Source organism: Asterias rubens, chromosome 12, assembly GCF_902459465.1.
Source record: "Asterias rubens chromosome 12, eAstRub1.3, whole genome shotgun sequence".
In the NCBI taxonomy this organism is placed as follows: Eukaryota; Metazoa; Echinodermata; class Asteroidea; order Forcipulatida; family Asteriidae; genus Asterias; species Asterias rubens.
In genome coordinates this window covers 6,709,570-6,724,439 of record NC_047073.1, presented here as the reverse complement: position 1 = coordinate 6,724,439, position 14,870 = coordinate 6,709,570, and the positions used below count along the sequence as shown (strand labels likewise).

The 14,870-nt window shown below is 39.8% G+C and overlaps 1 protein-coding gene across 1 annotated transcript in view; it reads left to right on the top strand.

The window, feature by feature from the left end:
* Positions 1-14,870, top strand: part of LOC117297635 (terminal uridylyltransferase 4-like) — a 52,893-nt gene that overhangs the window by 13,279 nt on the left and 24,744 nt on the right. The window contains exons 2-8 of the mRNA XM_033780773.1: positions 3,914-4,523; positions 6,112-6,228; positions 6,757-6,934; positions 8,512-8,652; positions 9,661-9,733; positions 12,858-13,098; positions 13,968-14,139. Of these exons, the coding sequence (XP_033636664.1) occupies positions 3,954-4,523; positions 6,112-6,228; positions 6,757-6,934; positions 8,512-8,652; positions 9,661-9,733; positions 12,858-13,098; positions 13,968-14,139 (1,492 nt within the window). The 5' untranslated portion in view covers positions 3,914-3,953. The remainder of the gene's footprint in view (positions 1-3,913; positions 4,524-6,111; positions 6,229-6,756; positions 6,935-8,511; positions 8,653-9,660; positions 9,734-12,857; positions 13,099-13,967; positions 14,140-14,870) is intronic.

Genomic DNA, 14,870 nt, shown 5'->3' with positions numbered 1-14,870 from the left:
GTACAGTCGACTCCCGTTATAACGAGGTTCGCCGGACTGGCCCATTTTCCTCGTATTAGCCGAATCTCGTCTTAAACGCAGCGCGCTAAATATAGATACATACGTCATCATTGTGCATGCACACAACACGTGTACTTGCATATACATGTACATGACATAATGGCCGCACGTGTGTACACACAGATGCATGGCAGAGCAGTGCGTCTGTGCAATGTACTGCACAAACAAGCACAACGCGGGTACTATAAAACTGTTTTAACTAAGTTGGTTTAGTTTTAAATTCAATTTTAAAATCAATTTATATTTTACAAGATTGATAAAAAGTGTAAGATTTTAACTTGCGTTCATGTTTTGGGAAGTTTCTCTTACAAAACTTTGGTCGCCGGCAGTTTATGGCCAATGCAATAAATAGAGTCTTGGTTTTCATTGGTAACCACCTGTTTAACGCTGGATGGTTCATTGCTGCTGCGAGACACCAGGGGAAATCTTACTGCTGCAATGCATACTGCACACGCTGTGAAAATTTTCAGTAAATAAAATAAAAGCTGGATTTTCATTGGTAACCACTAGTGTAATAATAGAAGGTTCATTGCTAACGCGAGATACCAGGGAAGATGTTCTGTGCATGTGTGTGCATGTGCAATACACTCGTCGCAGCAACAAAAAATAGAATCTTGATTTTCATTGGTAAACACTGTCATGTTAGATGGTTCATTGCCAATGTGGGATACCAGGTAAAATCTTGCTTTTGCATTCAATAATATTGATCACGCAACTAGTTTTGATTGTAAGTTGCGGGGGTTTTTTTTCTTCTGAAAATTTATAATGCGCTTATAAACTCAGTGGATCAGTATCTTTTCTTAAGATTTCTCCAATGTTTGAACCATGCAAACCTCCTAATCCCACCATTGTCCGGAGTTTGGAATTAACAACCTTGCTTGCTGACTCGTGACTCCCGATTTCGGATTAGTGTTGCTAGCGGTAGCGTCCACTTAACACCTCTATTGTATGTCTTAAAAAAAGCCACAAATATCGACTTTACCAGCTGTACAGGTATTTCCTTTGTTGGTCTTTGAATTGTTTTCGTTATAGAAGGGTTTTAAACAATGTTTTGCTTGTAATGGGTCTCCCAAATTACCTCGTTATAACTGTGTTCTCGCTACTACCGTGCTCGTATAATCAGTATTTTAATGCATTGAAACACGCATGGGGCCGTTCGGGACCGGCAAAAAACCTCGTATCAACCGGAACCTCGTAACATGCGAGCTCGTAATAACGGGAGTCGACTGTATAGCCTCTGCTCTCTGCTTTTCTCCATCAGTTGACTTAGAGTGAAAATTCCATTGATGGTGCTCCTGTCAGCTCTGTATCCTGACTGGGATTGTGGGTAATGGGTTCCAGGACCTTTTGAAGGCGTTGAAGCAAGATGTCAGCAAAACATTTACCAACCACGCTCAGGAGAGAAATACCTCTGTAGTTGCCACACAAAGACTTGGCTCCTTTCTTGTAGAGGATCGACATGTTTGCGATTGAGGTCAGCAGGGGTGCTCTCATGCAACCACATGTCACTGAAGATTTTGTGTAAGTGCCTAGTCATGACATCTCCTCAACTTTTTAGTGTTTCAGGTGGAATGCCATCTGGTCCAGGGCTTCTGTTACACTTCGTCCTCTTGATTGACTCCACTACCTCAGCCTTAGTTGGTTCCATTCCTAGGTTGTGATTGACTGGTTGCTGTTCAAAATCATCCAGGACCTGAATGTTGGCTATTGCAGGTTGGTTTAGAAGAGTAGAAAAATGTTCCATCCATCTGGCTTTGATGTCTTCAGAAGAGGTCAGTAGCTGGCCATCGCTGGACATGGTGGGATGAGAGCTGCGAGATTTAGGACCATATATCATGTTGGGCGATTTGTAAAATTCACGATAGTTTTTCTTCTGTGCAAACTTCTCAACTTCGTCTGCTCTGTCTTGGAACCATTTATTTTTCAGATCACGGATTCGGCTTCAGTTCAGATCTGTTATAGTTGTCTGTCTACAATCAGCTTGCGAATATGATTATCCTGAGAATCAAACCAGTCATTCTTAACTACCCTCCGTCTGCCGAGAACTGTTTTGGATGCATCTTGAAGGATCTGTCTGGTCTGTTCCCAAGTTTTCACTTCGTCTGTTAGATTGACATTCAATAAATGCCTGTAGCTCAGTGCACTTTTGGAGGTTCATCGCTGTGTCGTATTTTCTAGGTGGGTGAGTTTAAGTGGAGGTCGCATAAAAGCAAAACTGCACATTGCGATGAGCAACCTGTGATTGGTGAAGCAGTTTGCGCTCCGAAGAACACGGGTGACATGGATGTTGTCGAGTGCATCGGCATTCGCAAGGATGTGATCTATCTGATGCCATTGCTTGGATCTCATGTGCTGCCATGTTGTCTTGTACTTGTTCTTCATTCTGAACAGTTACTGTCAGTTTCAGTCATGTACACGTTTCCAGCAGCAACAGACCATTTGAGTTCATCTTTCCTACGCCATGTCTGACAAGTACACCAGGCCAGACTTCATGTTCTTTTCCGACACGTGCATTGAAGTCTCCCATCACTATCAGTTTTCCTTTTGTCTTGGAGATAATGCGACATAGTTCTTCATAAAAGGCTTCCTTTTCATCATCCGGTCTCTGCATTGTTGGTGCATAGACACTGATAAAAGTCACACTTTTGCCGGGTTGAATATGAGCTGTCATAGTCATGAGTCTATCATTTGTGACCCGTCACCACAACAGGGCAGTAAAGTCAGTCCCTATCAAAATTAAGATTTTATGATCAAATGAAAGGCAATTTTAGGGGCTTTAGAATGAGGGGTCACACAACTCAATAGGTCACTTGGTTCCAGAGTTATGACAATTCAAGCTGAGCTCGGTCAGTTGCATTAATTAAAACAAAAGCTGAGAAAACCTGTGTTTAATGAAAACATCAATTTTTAACAAATTCTCTCTTTCTTAAACATCAATATTTATTGTTACAAATGACAACATTAACATTTAGGTTAACATTAAAAAGGGGTGTTACACTTACAATTTACAAGGCTTCCAGTGCACACTGCACTGTCTTTATTTGTGCGTTATGCGTGAACTGTGACTGTATGCCATGCGTGATGAAGAGGCAATTTTGTAGGTACCCTGCCTTTCCCAGAATGGTTGGTCCAATCATGTGTGTTCGTAATGCATTGATATGTTCACGGCGTCATGAACACATCACTCCTATTTTCAAACATCATTCTATCATTCAACGCATTCAGTTTAAAATTCTTCTGCTCACTTTCAAAACTCGTAATGGTCAGTGTCCTACATATCTCTCAGAACTCATTCAACAAAAAGTTCCTTCAACCCAGCTACGATCTTCCACATCCTCTCACCTTCAACTGATGCCTGGTCCTTGTGTGAAAACACGCTACGGTGACAGAGCTTTCTCTGTTGCAGCTCCCAAATTATGGAACACTCTCCCTCCCAAAATTCAAAATGCTTCTTCCTTACAGACATTTAAAACTATGTTGAAAACTCACTTGTTCAAATCTTTGTATCTACCCCATTCTGCAGCTTGTTGTTTTCTGTTAATTGTGTTTATTTCTCATGTTTATTTCTGCTTTTGTTATGCCTATTTTGTTTATAAATACATGTTTATTGTTCTTTGTTTTGGGGGGCTGTTGCCCTGGTTTACTTTAGTCTTCACCAGGACACCAGCACCATGCACTTAGAAACGTAGTATTAAGCACGGTATAAATTTGTATCATTATTATTATTATTATTATTGACAGCAACAAAATGTGAGTATTGAGTTGGCAGTCAATTAAGCAATTGTTCTCAGACATTGATTTGTGTCAAAAAACAAACAGTAAATTATATTAACTGTTTCTGTTTGATTTTCAGGTTTTCATGAAAAGAATGACTCGGAATTCATCACAGGTCAATGGAAGGTCCCTTTACTATGGAAGAGAGTTGTTCTCCAACAAATAATCCAAACCAGAACAAAACTCAGAAAATGAACATCAATGGGAACAAGAGACAAAAGCAAACTTCAAATCAAGTTAGTACAACTTATTCCCAGAGGCAAGAGCATGTGATTGGAGGTACTAGACAAAAAGTTGACTTCGCCAGCTCACATCCTCAACTTGAAGGGAGTCAAAAGCTTAATAATAAGAGAACCAAAGAAAAGCAAAAGGCAAAAGAACTAGCTCGCTATCAGCGAAAAATCCAGAAAAATCCAGAAATGGCTGACATAGTAGTAGTTGAAAAACATGTAACACATCAGAACACTGTGGATACGTTAAAAGAAGTCGATCAGCATCAACAAGTTCTACAAGATGAGACTTTAGATTTGGACAAAACCAAGAAGCAGAGTAAAGCACAGGCAAGAGATGACGAAGGTGAATCCTCCAACAAGAAGATGCATTCTGACAAGCTACATCATGTACCTGATGCTCACACCAATAAAGAAGACTTACTGGTAGAGGAACATTACATATATAGACTTAACAAAGTAAGTAACATTTAAACATGGGCCCAATTTACTAGCGCTGCTTAAGCAAATTTGTTGAGTTAAAATTTGCAAGCGTATTTTACAGGTTAGCAGAAAAAATTAGGCAGCAATATTGCGCACACACCACGGATTTGCATTGTGACATCATTTACACCTTCGTGCAGTGAGGACTGACAGGTTAGAAAGCCTTTTCGTGTGCTTGTGGTTAACTGCTATGAAATGAAAGTCGCACAAAAAGCACAAAATCGGCTGTTAAAGGAACACGTTGCCTTGGATCGGACTTATTGTTTCCCTTTTTGTAATCAATCCATATAGGCATTGTTAATATTAATTACTGAATGCATGTGTTGTTGTCCTGTTAGTGTATCAATTAAGCACCAACTTTCATTTGACATTAAGCAGATATCATAAATAATGAATGAATCTCATGATATTGTCATGTTTTCAGATGGATGAGCTAAAACACTAAAGCCATGTATAATGTTTCACCTTATTTTATTATGTTCTACTATCTAAAAACTTACTTCAAACATTGTAATTGAAATGAGCTCTCATAGTATACCTTATTGGCTCCAGTTGAACACAATGAAATTGTTTAAAGTCCATTTCTAAGTATTCTAGTGATTCTGTATTACAAATAATGTGCATACAGAAGTTTGTTCATTTACACTACACAGCAGGCTTGGATTTACTCACAGGCCATGGAGGACATGGCCTCAGTTGCCCCTGGTCTTGTCCTCAGTTGCCCCTGGTCTTGTCCTCAGTGGCCCCTGGTCTTGTCCTCAGTTGCCCCTGGTCTTGGCCTCAGTTGCCCCTGGTCTTGTCCTCAGTTGCCCCTGGTCTTGTCCTCAGTTGCCCCTGGTCTTGGCCTCAGTTGCCCCTGGTCTTGTCCTCAGTTGCCCCTGGTCTTGTCCTCAGTTGCCCCTGGTCTTGGCCTCAGTTGCCCCTGGTCTTGTCCTCAGTTGCCCCTGGTCTTGTCCTCAGTTGCCCCAAGATATGTGTGACAATCTTCAAATATTATTTGTTTCTCACTTACTGTGTTTATTTGTCTTCCGAGTCGGCCCACACTTATCCTGAACTACTCCCATGTCAAACCAAGTAAAGCGGTAGTCAAATGCATACTTGTTAATGTCCCTATCCCTTTGAGCATCGGATGGTAGAGTGTCATGGCCGAGTGGTTATGAGCATCAAATTCAAGTTCTGGTGGTTAAGTCACCAGAGTGTGGGTTTGAATCCCGGTCATGACACTTGAGTCCTTGAGCAAGATATTGTATTTGCTTCTCTTTACCCAGGGGTATACATGGTACCTGTTAGGTTGATATTGTGTATGAAAAAGCCTTCAAAGCTCTGCATAAGCACGGGGCTGTATTTTCTCCAGGGAGCTTAAAGGAATGTTGGTGGGTCAATGACCAAGGCACTAATGTAAAGTGCATTAATACGGTTATTGTGAAATGCGCTATATAAGAATATCATTATTATTATTATGGTCATATGTTCCTCTATCCGGTGGTCAGCAGGTCACTCAGTCGCCTTCCACCATTCTAATTTTTACTATTTAACATATAAATTTTGTCTTTACATTTTTTAGAAAAGTCCACGATTTCCTCATGCAAAGTTCTATTGCCGGTTATGTAACTACCATCTTGACAACCTGACACTGTGTAAGAAGCATTGGAAAGAGCCAAGACATTCTAAGCTTGAGGAGGTAAACTAGCACAATACACAGCACTTTCAATATATATTGAAGCTTTTATGAACATTGACTTAAAGACACTGCACACCTTTAGTAATTGTCAAAGACCTGTCTTCTCACTTGGTGTATCTCAAGATATGCACAAAATAACAAATCTGTGAAAATTTTGAACTCAACAGGTCGTCAACGTTGCGAGATAATAATTAAGAAAAAACACCCTTGTCACACAAAGTTGTGTGCTTTTAGATGCCTTGAATTCAAGACCTCAGCTGAGGTCTCTAATTCAATTCAAATTTTTTAAAGTGAGAAATTACTTCTTTTCAAAAACTATGTTACCACAGTAGGAACAGTTTCTCACAATGTTTATTCTATCAACAGCTCACCAGTGCTTGTTACCAAGTAATTTGTTATACTAACAATTATTTTGAGTAATTACCAAAAGTGTCCAGTGCCTTTAAAATGTTTTTTTTTTCTTGTTTTAAACTCAAGCCCTTTTGTATTAAAACAATAAAGTCATCTTATTTTATATTGTACATTTAGAGCAAAAGCTACCAATGGGAAATAAAGAAGATCAAAGCTCCCAATAAGGCACACGCAGGAGCACTATCAACACTACTCAAGTCTGTTGTAGATGAAAATGCTCTCAACAAAGGAGATCTAGAGATGAGACAACGTATAGCACATACTGTGGAGAAAATACTACACAAGGAAATGCCAGGTTAGTTGTTGGTTGTCAAGTGTGCCTGTTGTACATGCCAGTATTTTTGTATTCATCAACAAATATATTTAACGAAGGGGTGGCCCATCTTACACAAATTATTATTTGTGGCTTATAATATACAGCATCAACATGAACGGGCAAATCAACAAGAATGATCAATGTAAATGTGCATAATAAAAATAAAAATCTCAAACAATTTTTTTAATTTTTATGAAGTACCCTCTGACCTTCTTACTATGGGCCTTGTGTTACGGCCAATGGGATGGCTGGGTCATGGCTGCCATTGTTAATGTAAAAGTAAAACCCAGAAGAAGCATATTTAATGTTTTGTGCCAGTAGGGGTATTGCTTGGCAACAGAAAGCTCAGGAGAAATGGAAAAAGGAGAGTTGTTGAAGAGGCTTTCTTCCTGCAGTGAAGTGAAATAGGCTAGAAAGAAAAAAAAAAGCCTGAAGGTTTATTTTACCATTAAAATAATGAAAGGTGTTCAAATAAAAGATGGAAGTGATTTTTAAGTAACCATGTTGGTTTAGAGTTATGAATTTAAAGGAATATAATATTTAGTTTATTTGTTATCAGACTCATAATAGCTTTTCCTGGAACATTCGACGTCTACTTCGCTACACCTACCATACAAACACACATAAAATACACACAGATGCGCCACAACACAAACGACGTATTGCAATGATCTTGCACTATGCGCTGTGCTCAAACAGGGTGCTTAAAGCCATTGAATAAAAGTTCACAGATTTACAAATAACTTACAGGGTTTACAGAAGGTAATGGTGAAAGACTTCTCTTGAAATATTATTCCATGAAATGCTTTACTTTTTGAGAAAACAGTAAAACAATATCAATTCTCGATATCGAGAATAACGGATTTATTTGAAACACATGTCATGACACAGCAAAACGTGCGTAAACAAGGGTGGGTATTCCCGTTATTTTCTCCCGACTCTGATGACCGATTGAGCCTAAACTTTCACAGGTTGTTAAGTCTATATATTTATTCATTAATACCTCAGACAGTTTCGTTATTCCTATTGGTGGAGAGCGCATCACGTGGGGGTGTTTAAACGGTTGATAATAACCAGCTGGAGCTGTTTTCTGATACTTATGCACTAGTTGTGGTGTAACACGTTTCTCGTTACGGGCGATGCGGGCGCTGTTGGTGAGTTGGCTGCGCTCTGTGTTTGAAAGAAAAACGGAAAACGTCTTGCACCAAGACTATCTACGCGCACGAATATGTGAAAACTGTCTCCGTCATAAAATTGCAATACACCTACGTACAGAGCTCAAAGGGACGTCGAAAAACAGATAAGTTTTACACAGTTTCTTATTTTATTATGCCTTTTAACCAAAAGGCATTTATGAATGGGAATAAAAGAGTAGTAACTCATTCTTAAACTGCCGTTTAAAACCTTGCAAGTTCGTTGCTGCGCAATAAGACATGTACATGTAAGAGGGCCTTTATCACACAGCCACGACTCTGCCGGTTTTAAATTGTCGTTTAAGAACTCGTCACTACCCTTTTATTCCCTTATTTATCTCTACCTTTTTTATGATGAACCAGATGTAACAGTGAGTGTATATGGCTCATCGCTGAGTGGGTTTGGTTTCAAGGATAGCGATGTGAATCTAAGCATTGAAGCTCCTGAAGGCTCTATCCCATCCCAGGTACTGGTTATGGCCTGTCAAGCACTGGGTCCTGGAGGTAAGTCAATCATAATTCTCACTTTCAAGGCACTCCAAGGTTCAGCCCCACTCTACATGTACGTGCAAAACCGTCACCTTGGTCAAGTGGTTAGACTGCAGGCCTTGCAATCACAAGGTTGTGGGTTCGAAACCTCTAGCTTACTGCTGATTTCACAATTACTAGAATAAATATCGTTGCCTAGATACTGAATCACAATTTCTTGATTTGTGCAATTCATAATCATAGACGTTAAACCAATGTTTGTATGAGAGAGATTGGCTGTTGCCAGCTTGGTGTTTATATCCCTTTGTGGGAGTTTGCCGAGTTCCCTTGATGGGAAGATCATTCAAACAAACAAACAAACCTGTTGATTCCCAATATTACAAGATCCGGGGTCGATTTCACAAAGAGTTAGGACTTGTGCGAGGAGATATCAGAAATTTAAAGCTAGTGACGAGTAACTCATCCTAACTCAAGATAAGACTAGTCTTAACTCTTTGTGAAATCCAACCCAGCTCTAAGATTTACCAGCAACATGCTCCTTGTTCCTCGGTCTTGATTAGCCAGCTACGGGGACATGGGTTTTTCCAGTACAACACCCAGGCTCTGGAATTCACTCCCTGCAAACCTCAGGGAAATACACAACATCTCACCCTTTCAGCAGCAACTGAAGACACACCTGTTCACACTTGCTTTTCCTACCACTTGAGAATTCCCACTTTTCCATCTTGACTGGCCCCTTTGAAATTTTTTTTAAATCAGGTTCAGTGGGCCTTTACAAATGCTGTAAAGATGCACGTACGGCCTGCCCTACCAGATGGCCACTTTCTTAGCAACAAAGGGGTTATTCAATACGGTCCATTGGTTATTATATGCAACACCTCATCTGACTACATCTCCAACAATTTAGCAGTATATAACACCATCGTTTGAAAGTAGCCTTGATTATTATTGCATTACAAACATTTGTAACCTACCAGCCTTGATAACACAATCAACTGACTGCCTGGAATTTGTTTTTTACAGATGAGATTTTTGAAGACATCGAGTCTGATTTTGAGGGCCGGTTTCCATGTATTCGATTCAGTGATAAGCAAAGGTAATAGTAATTCATAATATGTTTTCATGTTAGCAGGAACTTATTGATTGGTTAACATGTGTCCCTGCATTGTTTGCATGAGTTTTTCGCTAAAAGAATATCAACTTTGAAAGCAGCACTGAAAACAAATTTGAAAAACAGAAGAACAAAGAGATTTATTGGGTTTAAAAAACATGTTTATAACGATGTGATTTTGTTTGGCATAATAAATGCTATGGACCTGAGAATAAAGATGCCCATGCACCATGTGGTCTAGTCTAGGTTCCTAGACCATTGGTGTTGCGTGGTCACACACAACCAACGTTCCGATTATGCACGGCAAAAACTGTACACGCTTGTAATGAACGAACGCTAGCGGGCGCTCTGTTTCTCTGATTTCCGGATCTCCCCATGTCCTGTGCTCACCAAGGTCTAGGACATTTGCAAATTGAAGGCGTGGCCAGACTATGTAAATTACTTTTAATGTATGCAATATTCATATCACGTGACGAATTGAAGATGACTATTCAAACCAGACCGAGTCAAAGGTCAATATGATCGGCGCTCTATTTTTAATAATCTTTGCTCAAAGAGTAATTCCGTGGTCATTATAGGCCTATTAAAAGGAAAACAGTGAAATTTTAAGTATAGACTACCTATTCAGATTACGGATACGTGACGATTTGAAATCGTAAATAATGGTCAAAAATCGAACGTAAGATTAGCATTCAGAGAGTCCGTGTAACGAACGCTTGTATGGCCCCACGGCGTGGAGCAATCGGAACGTGAAATAAGCCTTGTGGAATAGTATCACGTACCGCCCATGCCGTGTCTCGTGGGGGTTGGAGGTGTTAAATCCCGGGCGCTATGAACTCCCAGCTTGCGGGTGTCGACTCCGTTGTTTCTTATGATCGCAACGTTCCAATATGCTCCATTTTGATTCATGGCCCCCTAATTTCTTTTTGTTATGAGTTTCAGGTAATTTTGATGATGTCAAAACGTAGGAATATCGCATCTACCTCCATGGTTATATCATGGTTATATTGACAGTGTTATTGTGTGAGTAGCTTAAAAATATTATGAGAATTTTTTATAAAAGGTTGAAATAAAAATAATGCTAAAACAAAATTCCCTCAAAGCATAATTTTGCCAAACAAAGTATTATTTTTTAATTCTGTGAATGAAGAGTTATTTTTGAGGTAATGATTAAACTGGGCAACTAGTGGAATTTATGACCTGACTATTCGCCTCAAATAACTGGGAGTTGAATAGCAGTAGTCGCCACCCGACAAGCAATCAAAATTCGCAATTTCTCATGAGTTGTTCCAAAAGATATTGTTACGACTACATTCCAAAAAATATTATATGGTTACGTTCCAAGCTGCGCAGCTACTCGGCTACGTTTACGTTCAAAGATTTGCTTAGGTCTACATTCCTTCAAGTTACACTATAATATCAAAAGGTATGTTTTCAAACCCGAGTCAAGCTACGCTTACATTCCAAGATAGGCAGCTACGTTTATGTTCCAAGATACGCTTAGGTCTACGTTCCTTCAAGTTACACTATAATATCAAAAAGGTACGCTTTCAAGCCCGAGTCAAGCTATGCTTACGTTCAAAGATACGCAGCTACGTTTATGTTCCAAGATGCTACGCTTCAGTCCAAGATATGCTTACGTTCCAAAAGATGTCAACGTTCCAAGCTACACAGCTACTCAGCTGCGCTTACAGATCTGCTTATGTTCCTTCAAGTTACGCTATAATATCAAAAGGTACGCTTTCAATCCCATGTCAAGTTTCGCTTACGTTCCAAGATACGCAGCTTTGAATTACGTTCCAAGATATGCTTACGCTCCAAAAGATACTGTTACGTTTTAAGCTACACAGCTACTCAGCTACGCTTATACACTCCAAGATACGTTTAGGTTACGCTACAATATCAAAAAGTACGCTTTCAATCCCGAGTCAAGCTACGCTTACATTCCAAGATCTGCAGCTACGGTTACGTTTCAAAATACATTCTCACAAAAACGCTTTTGAATCCCTCAAGATTTCCTTCCCCCAAGATTAAAAAACTTTCACTGTGAATAACACTACAGGGCCCACCAGTTAATATCTGTTTGGCAGAAAATACTGTAAAAAATTTCTTTACTATCCAAAAATTTAGGTGGGCACTAGGCATAAGTCTACAACATTTCAAATTTAATTAAAAATTGGCTGGTAACCAGTTTCTGCTAAGCAATACTATTTTGTGCTAACTATAAGCAAATTGTTTAGCCAATACAGGCTTCATCAGTGTGGGCCCTGCCACGATCGCATTTCAAGCTGCATCATGGCAATGCAGTAGTCTGGATCTGGATATTATACATAGAAAGGTTTGTGGTGGTACCGCAAACCTTTCTTTATCGTATTTCCACCATGTGGCAAAGTTTCAAATCCTACTGATCTGGACATTATTATACTCCGATAAAAACATATACCCACACACACACATGCAGAGTAGTATAGCAAAAGTCATGCAATGCATTACTGCATGCATTTACACTGCATGCACAACACTGATGAATTATTCATGAGCCAACCGCAACGCAGCCTCTGATTGGCTCCACCGGAAAGTCGGGGGAGATTTGCCGAAAAACAATAAAAAAGTTAAGACCCGTTGTTGGAAATGTCCTAGACCTTGGTGAGCACAGGAAATCAGAGAAACAGAGCGCCCGCTAGCGTTGTTCATTACAAGCGTGTACAGTTTTTGCCGTGCATAATCGGAACGTTGGTTGTGTGTGACCACGCAACACCAATGGTCTAGGAACCTAGACTACATGTGGTCTGAAGACATCTTTGTTCCAATTTTGTTTGTAGCACTGGGCCTTCTCAGTGGTCTAGTTGGTATGACACTGCTCTAGATTTGTAACGGTCGTGGGTTCAAAGCCCACCTGTGATTTCTTTTCACAGAGCTCGGGAAAGTTCTGAGTATACAGCTGATGTTACAGATAATTGTTTATGGGTAAAACCAAAATGAATATTCTATCCCGATGCAAATTTAACATATTAAATTATACCTTATTGTACAGTGTTCACAATGTACTACGAAATACACAAGAATCTGACTGAATTTTTAATTACACTTTCTGCGTTTTTCTTTCTAGTGGTTTGAAATGTGAACTCTGTACCGGTTCAGTATCAGCCATTAAGACATCACAGCTGTTACGTGACTACCGTCAGATTGATCCTCGGGTGCATTTATTGGCGATGGCTCTGCGATCCTGGGCCAGACTGTGTGGTGTAGACAGTCAGTCTGATGGCAGCATGCCTGCGTATTCATTCGTATTGATGACCATCTACTTCTTGCAGCATTGTCAACCACCAGTTGTGCCTGTATTGCAGGAGGTGAGATTACATGCCACAGCTAAAAATGACAATAATTATAATAATAGTAATAATAACCAGTTTTTATAAAGCGCTTTTCACACCCGAAGGGCGTCTCAAAGCGCTTCCAACACTATTACCCCTGGTCACTGGCCTTAAATCATTCCTTAAACCATCTAAGCTCCCTGGGGAGTATCAAGCCTGTGCAACAAATATGTACTACTCGGCTAAATCATTCACAAGAACCATCTCTGCCCTAACAGGTACCCATTTACCCCTGGTCAGAGAGAAACAATTATAGTTAAGTGTCTTGCTTAGGAAGACAAGTGTCACGACGGGGATTCAAACCCACACTCTGCTGAACAGAAGCACCAGAGCTTGAGTTCAGTGCTCTTATCCGCTCCGCCCCGGCACCCTATGCCCTACAATGCAATAACATTTGTATGAACTTGAATGCAGTTGAGTGTTAAAGAAAAAGCATTTTCAGGTTGGAAAGCACAAACATTACAGAAAAAAATGTCTGCTTAACTAGTTCAAATTATTTTTTCTGATCAGCAAAAATGTGTGAAGGTTAACTTGGCAAATGAATTTTCTATGAAGCACAGCCAATATTTTCGTTTTGACCAGTATCACTAGGCATCCTCACAACAAGGCACCACTAGTCGGTTGGTGGCGCTGTTTCCTGCTGCGGCCACTGGATGGTGGTTTGGCCGATTGTGTCCTCCCCCTGGGTGGAACTTGGGGTATGAGGGGGTCAGAGAAAATTTGTTTGTTAAGTTGATTTTTTACCAGCCTGATGAACTTCTTTCATGATATGTGTGAAAGCTATCTTGAATGAAATCTGTAAAGTGCGATAGTGACTTTTATTATTTCTTTTTTTGTATCTGAAGAATGAAAAATTGGAAGGAACTAACACGGACAGCCTTGGAGAATTGTGGATTAAGATGTTGAAATTCTATACATTTGACATCGCTATTGAGGAGATAGTGATTTCAGTACGCAAACGAGAACCTGTTAGTCGAGATGAATTGAAGATTCCAAATAGAAGGCTAGCTATTGAAGGTAAGTCATGTCATACTTTAAACATTTTTAAAGGCAGTGGAGATATTTGACTGTTGTCAAAGACCAGTCTTCTCACTTGGTGTACATATCTCATTTGGTGCATAAAATAACATATCTGTGGAAATTTGAACTCAATGGGAGACTTTTGGGACGCTTGGTGGCAGCAGACTTACCAGGTAAAATCCATTGTTCTCGGTCATGTGCGCAAGTTCAGAACTACGTAAACAATGGAAATTTACCTGGTAAGTCTGCTGCCACCTAGCGTCCCAAAGTCTCCCATTGGTTGTTGAAGTTGCAAGAGAATAATAGAAGAAAAAACACCCTTGATGCACAAGTGTTGTGGCCGAGCTGTGGCTGCTAAATGCGCCGTAGCACTTTGTAAACCCTTATAAGGTGCTACATAATTGGGTCTCAGAGTTCATCACTTTCAATCACCTCTCTTTCAGTATAAATGTATATACTAAGCGCCTTGAGTACCTTGTTGGTAGATACATGTGCTATATAAGACTTCATTAGTGTTATTATTACAAGTTGTGTGCTTGCAGATGCAAGCTGAGGTCTCAAAATTCAAATCAAATATTATAGTGAGAAATTACTTCTTTCTCTAAAACTACGTCACTGCAGAGAGAGCCGCTCTCACAATGTTTTATACTATCAACAGCTCTCCAATGCTCGTTACCAAGTTAGTGTTTATGCTAACAATTATTTTGAGTACTTACCAATAGTGTCCA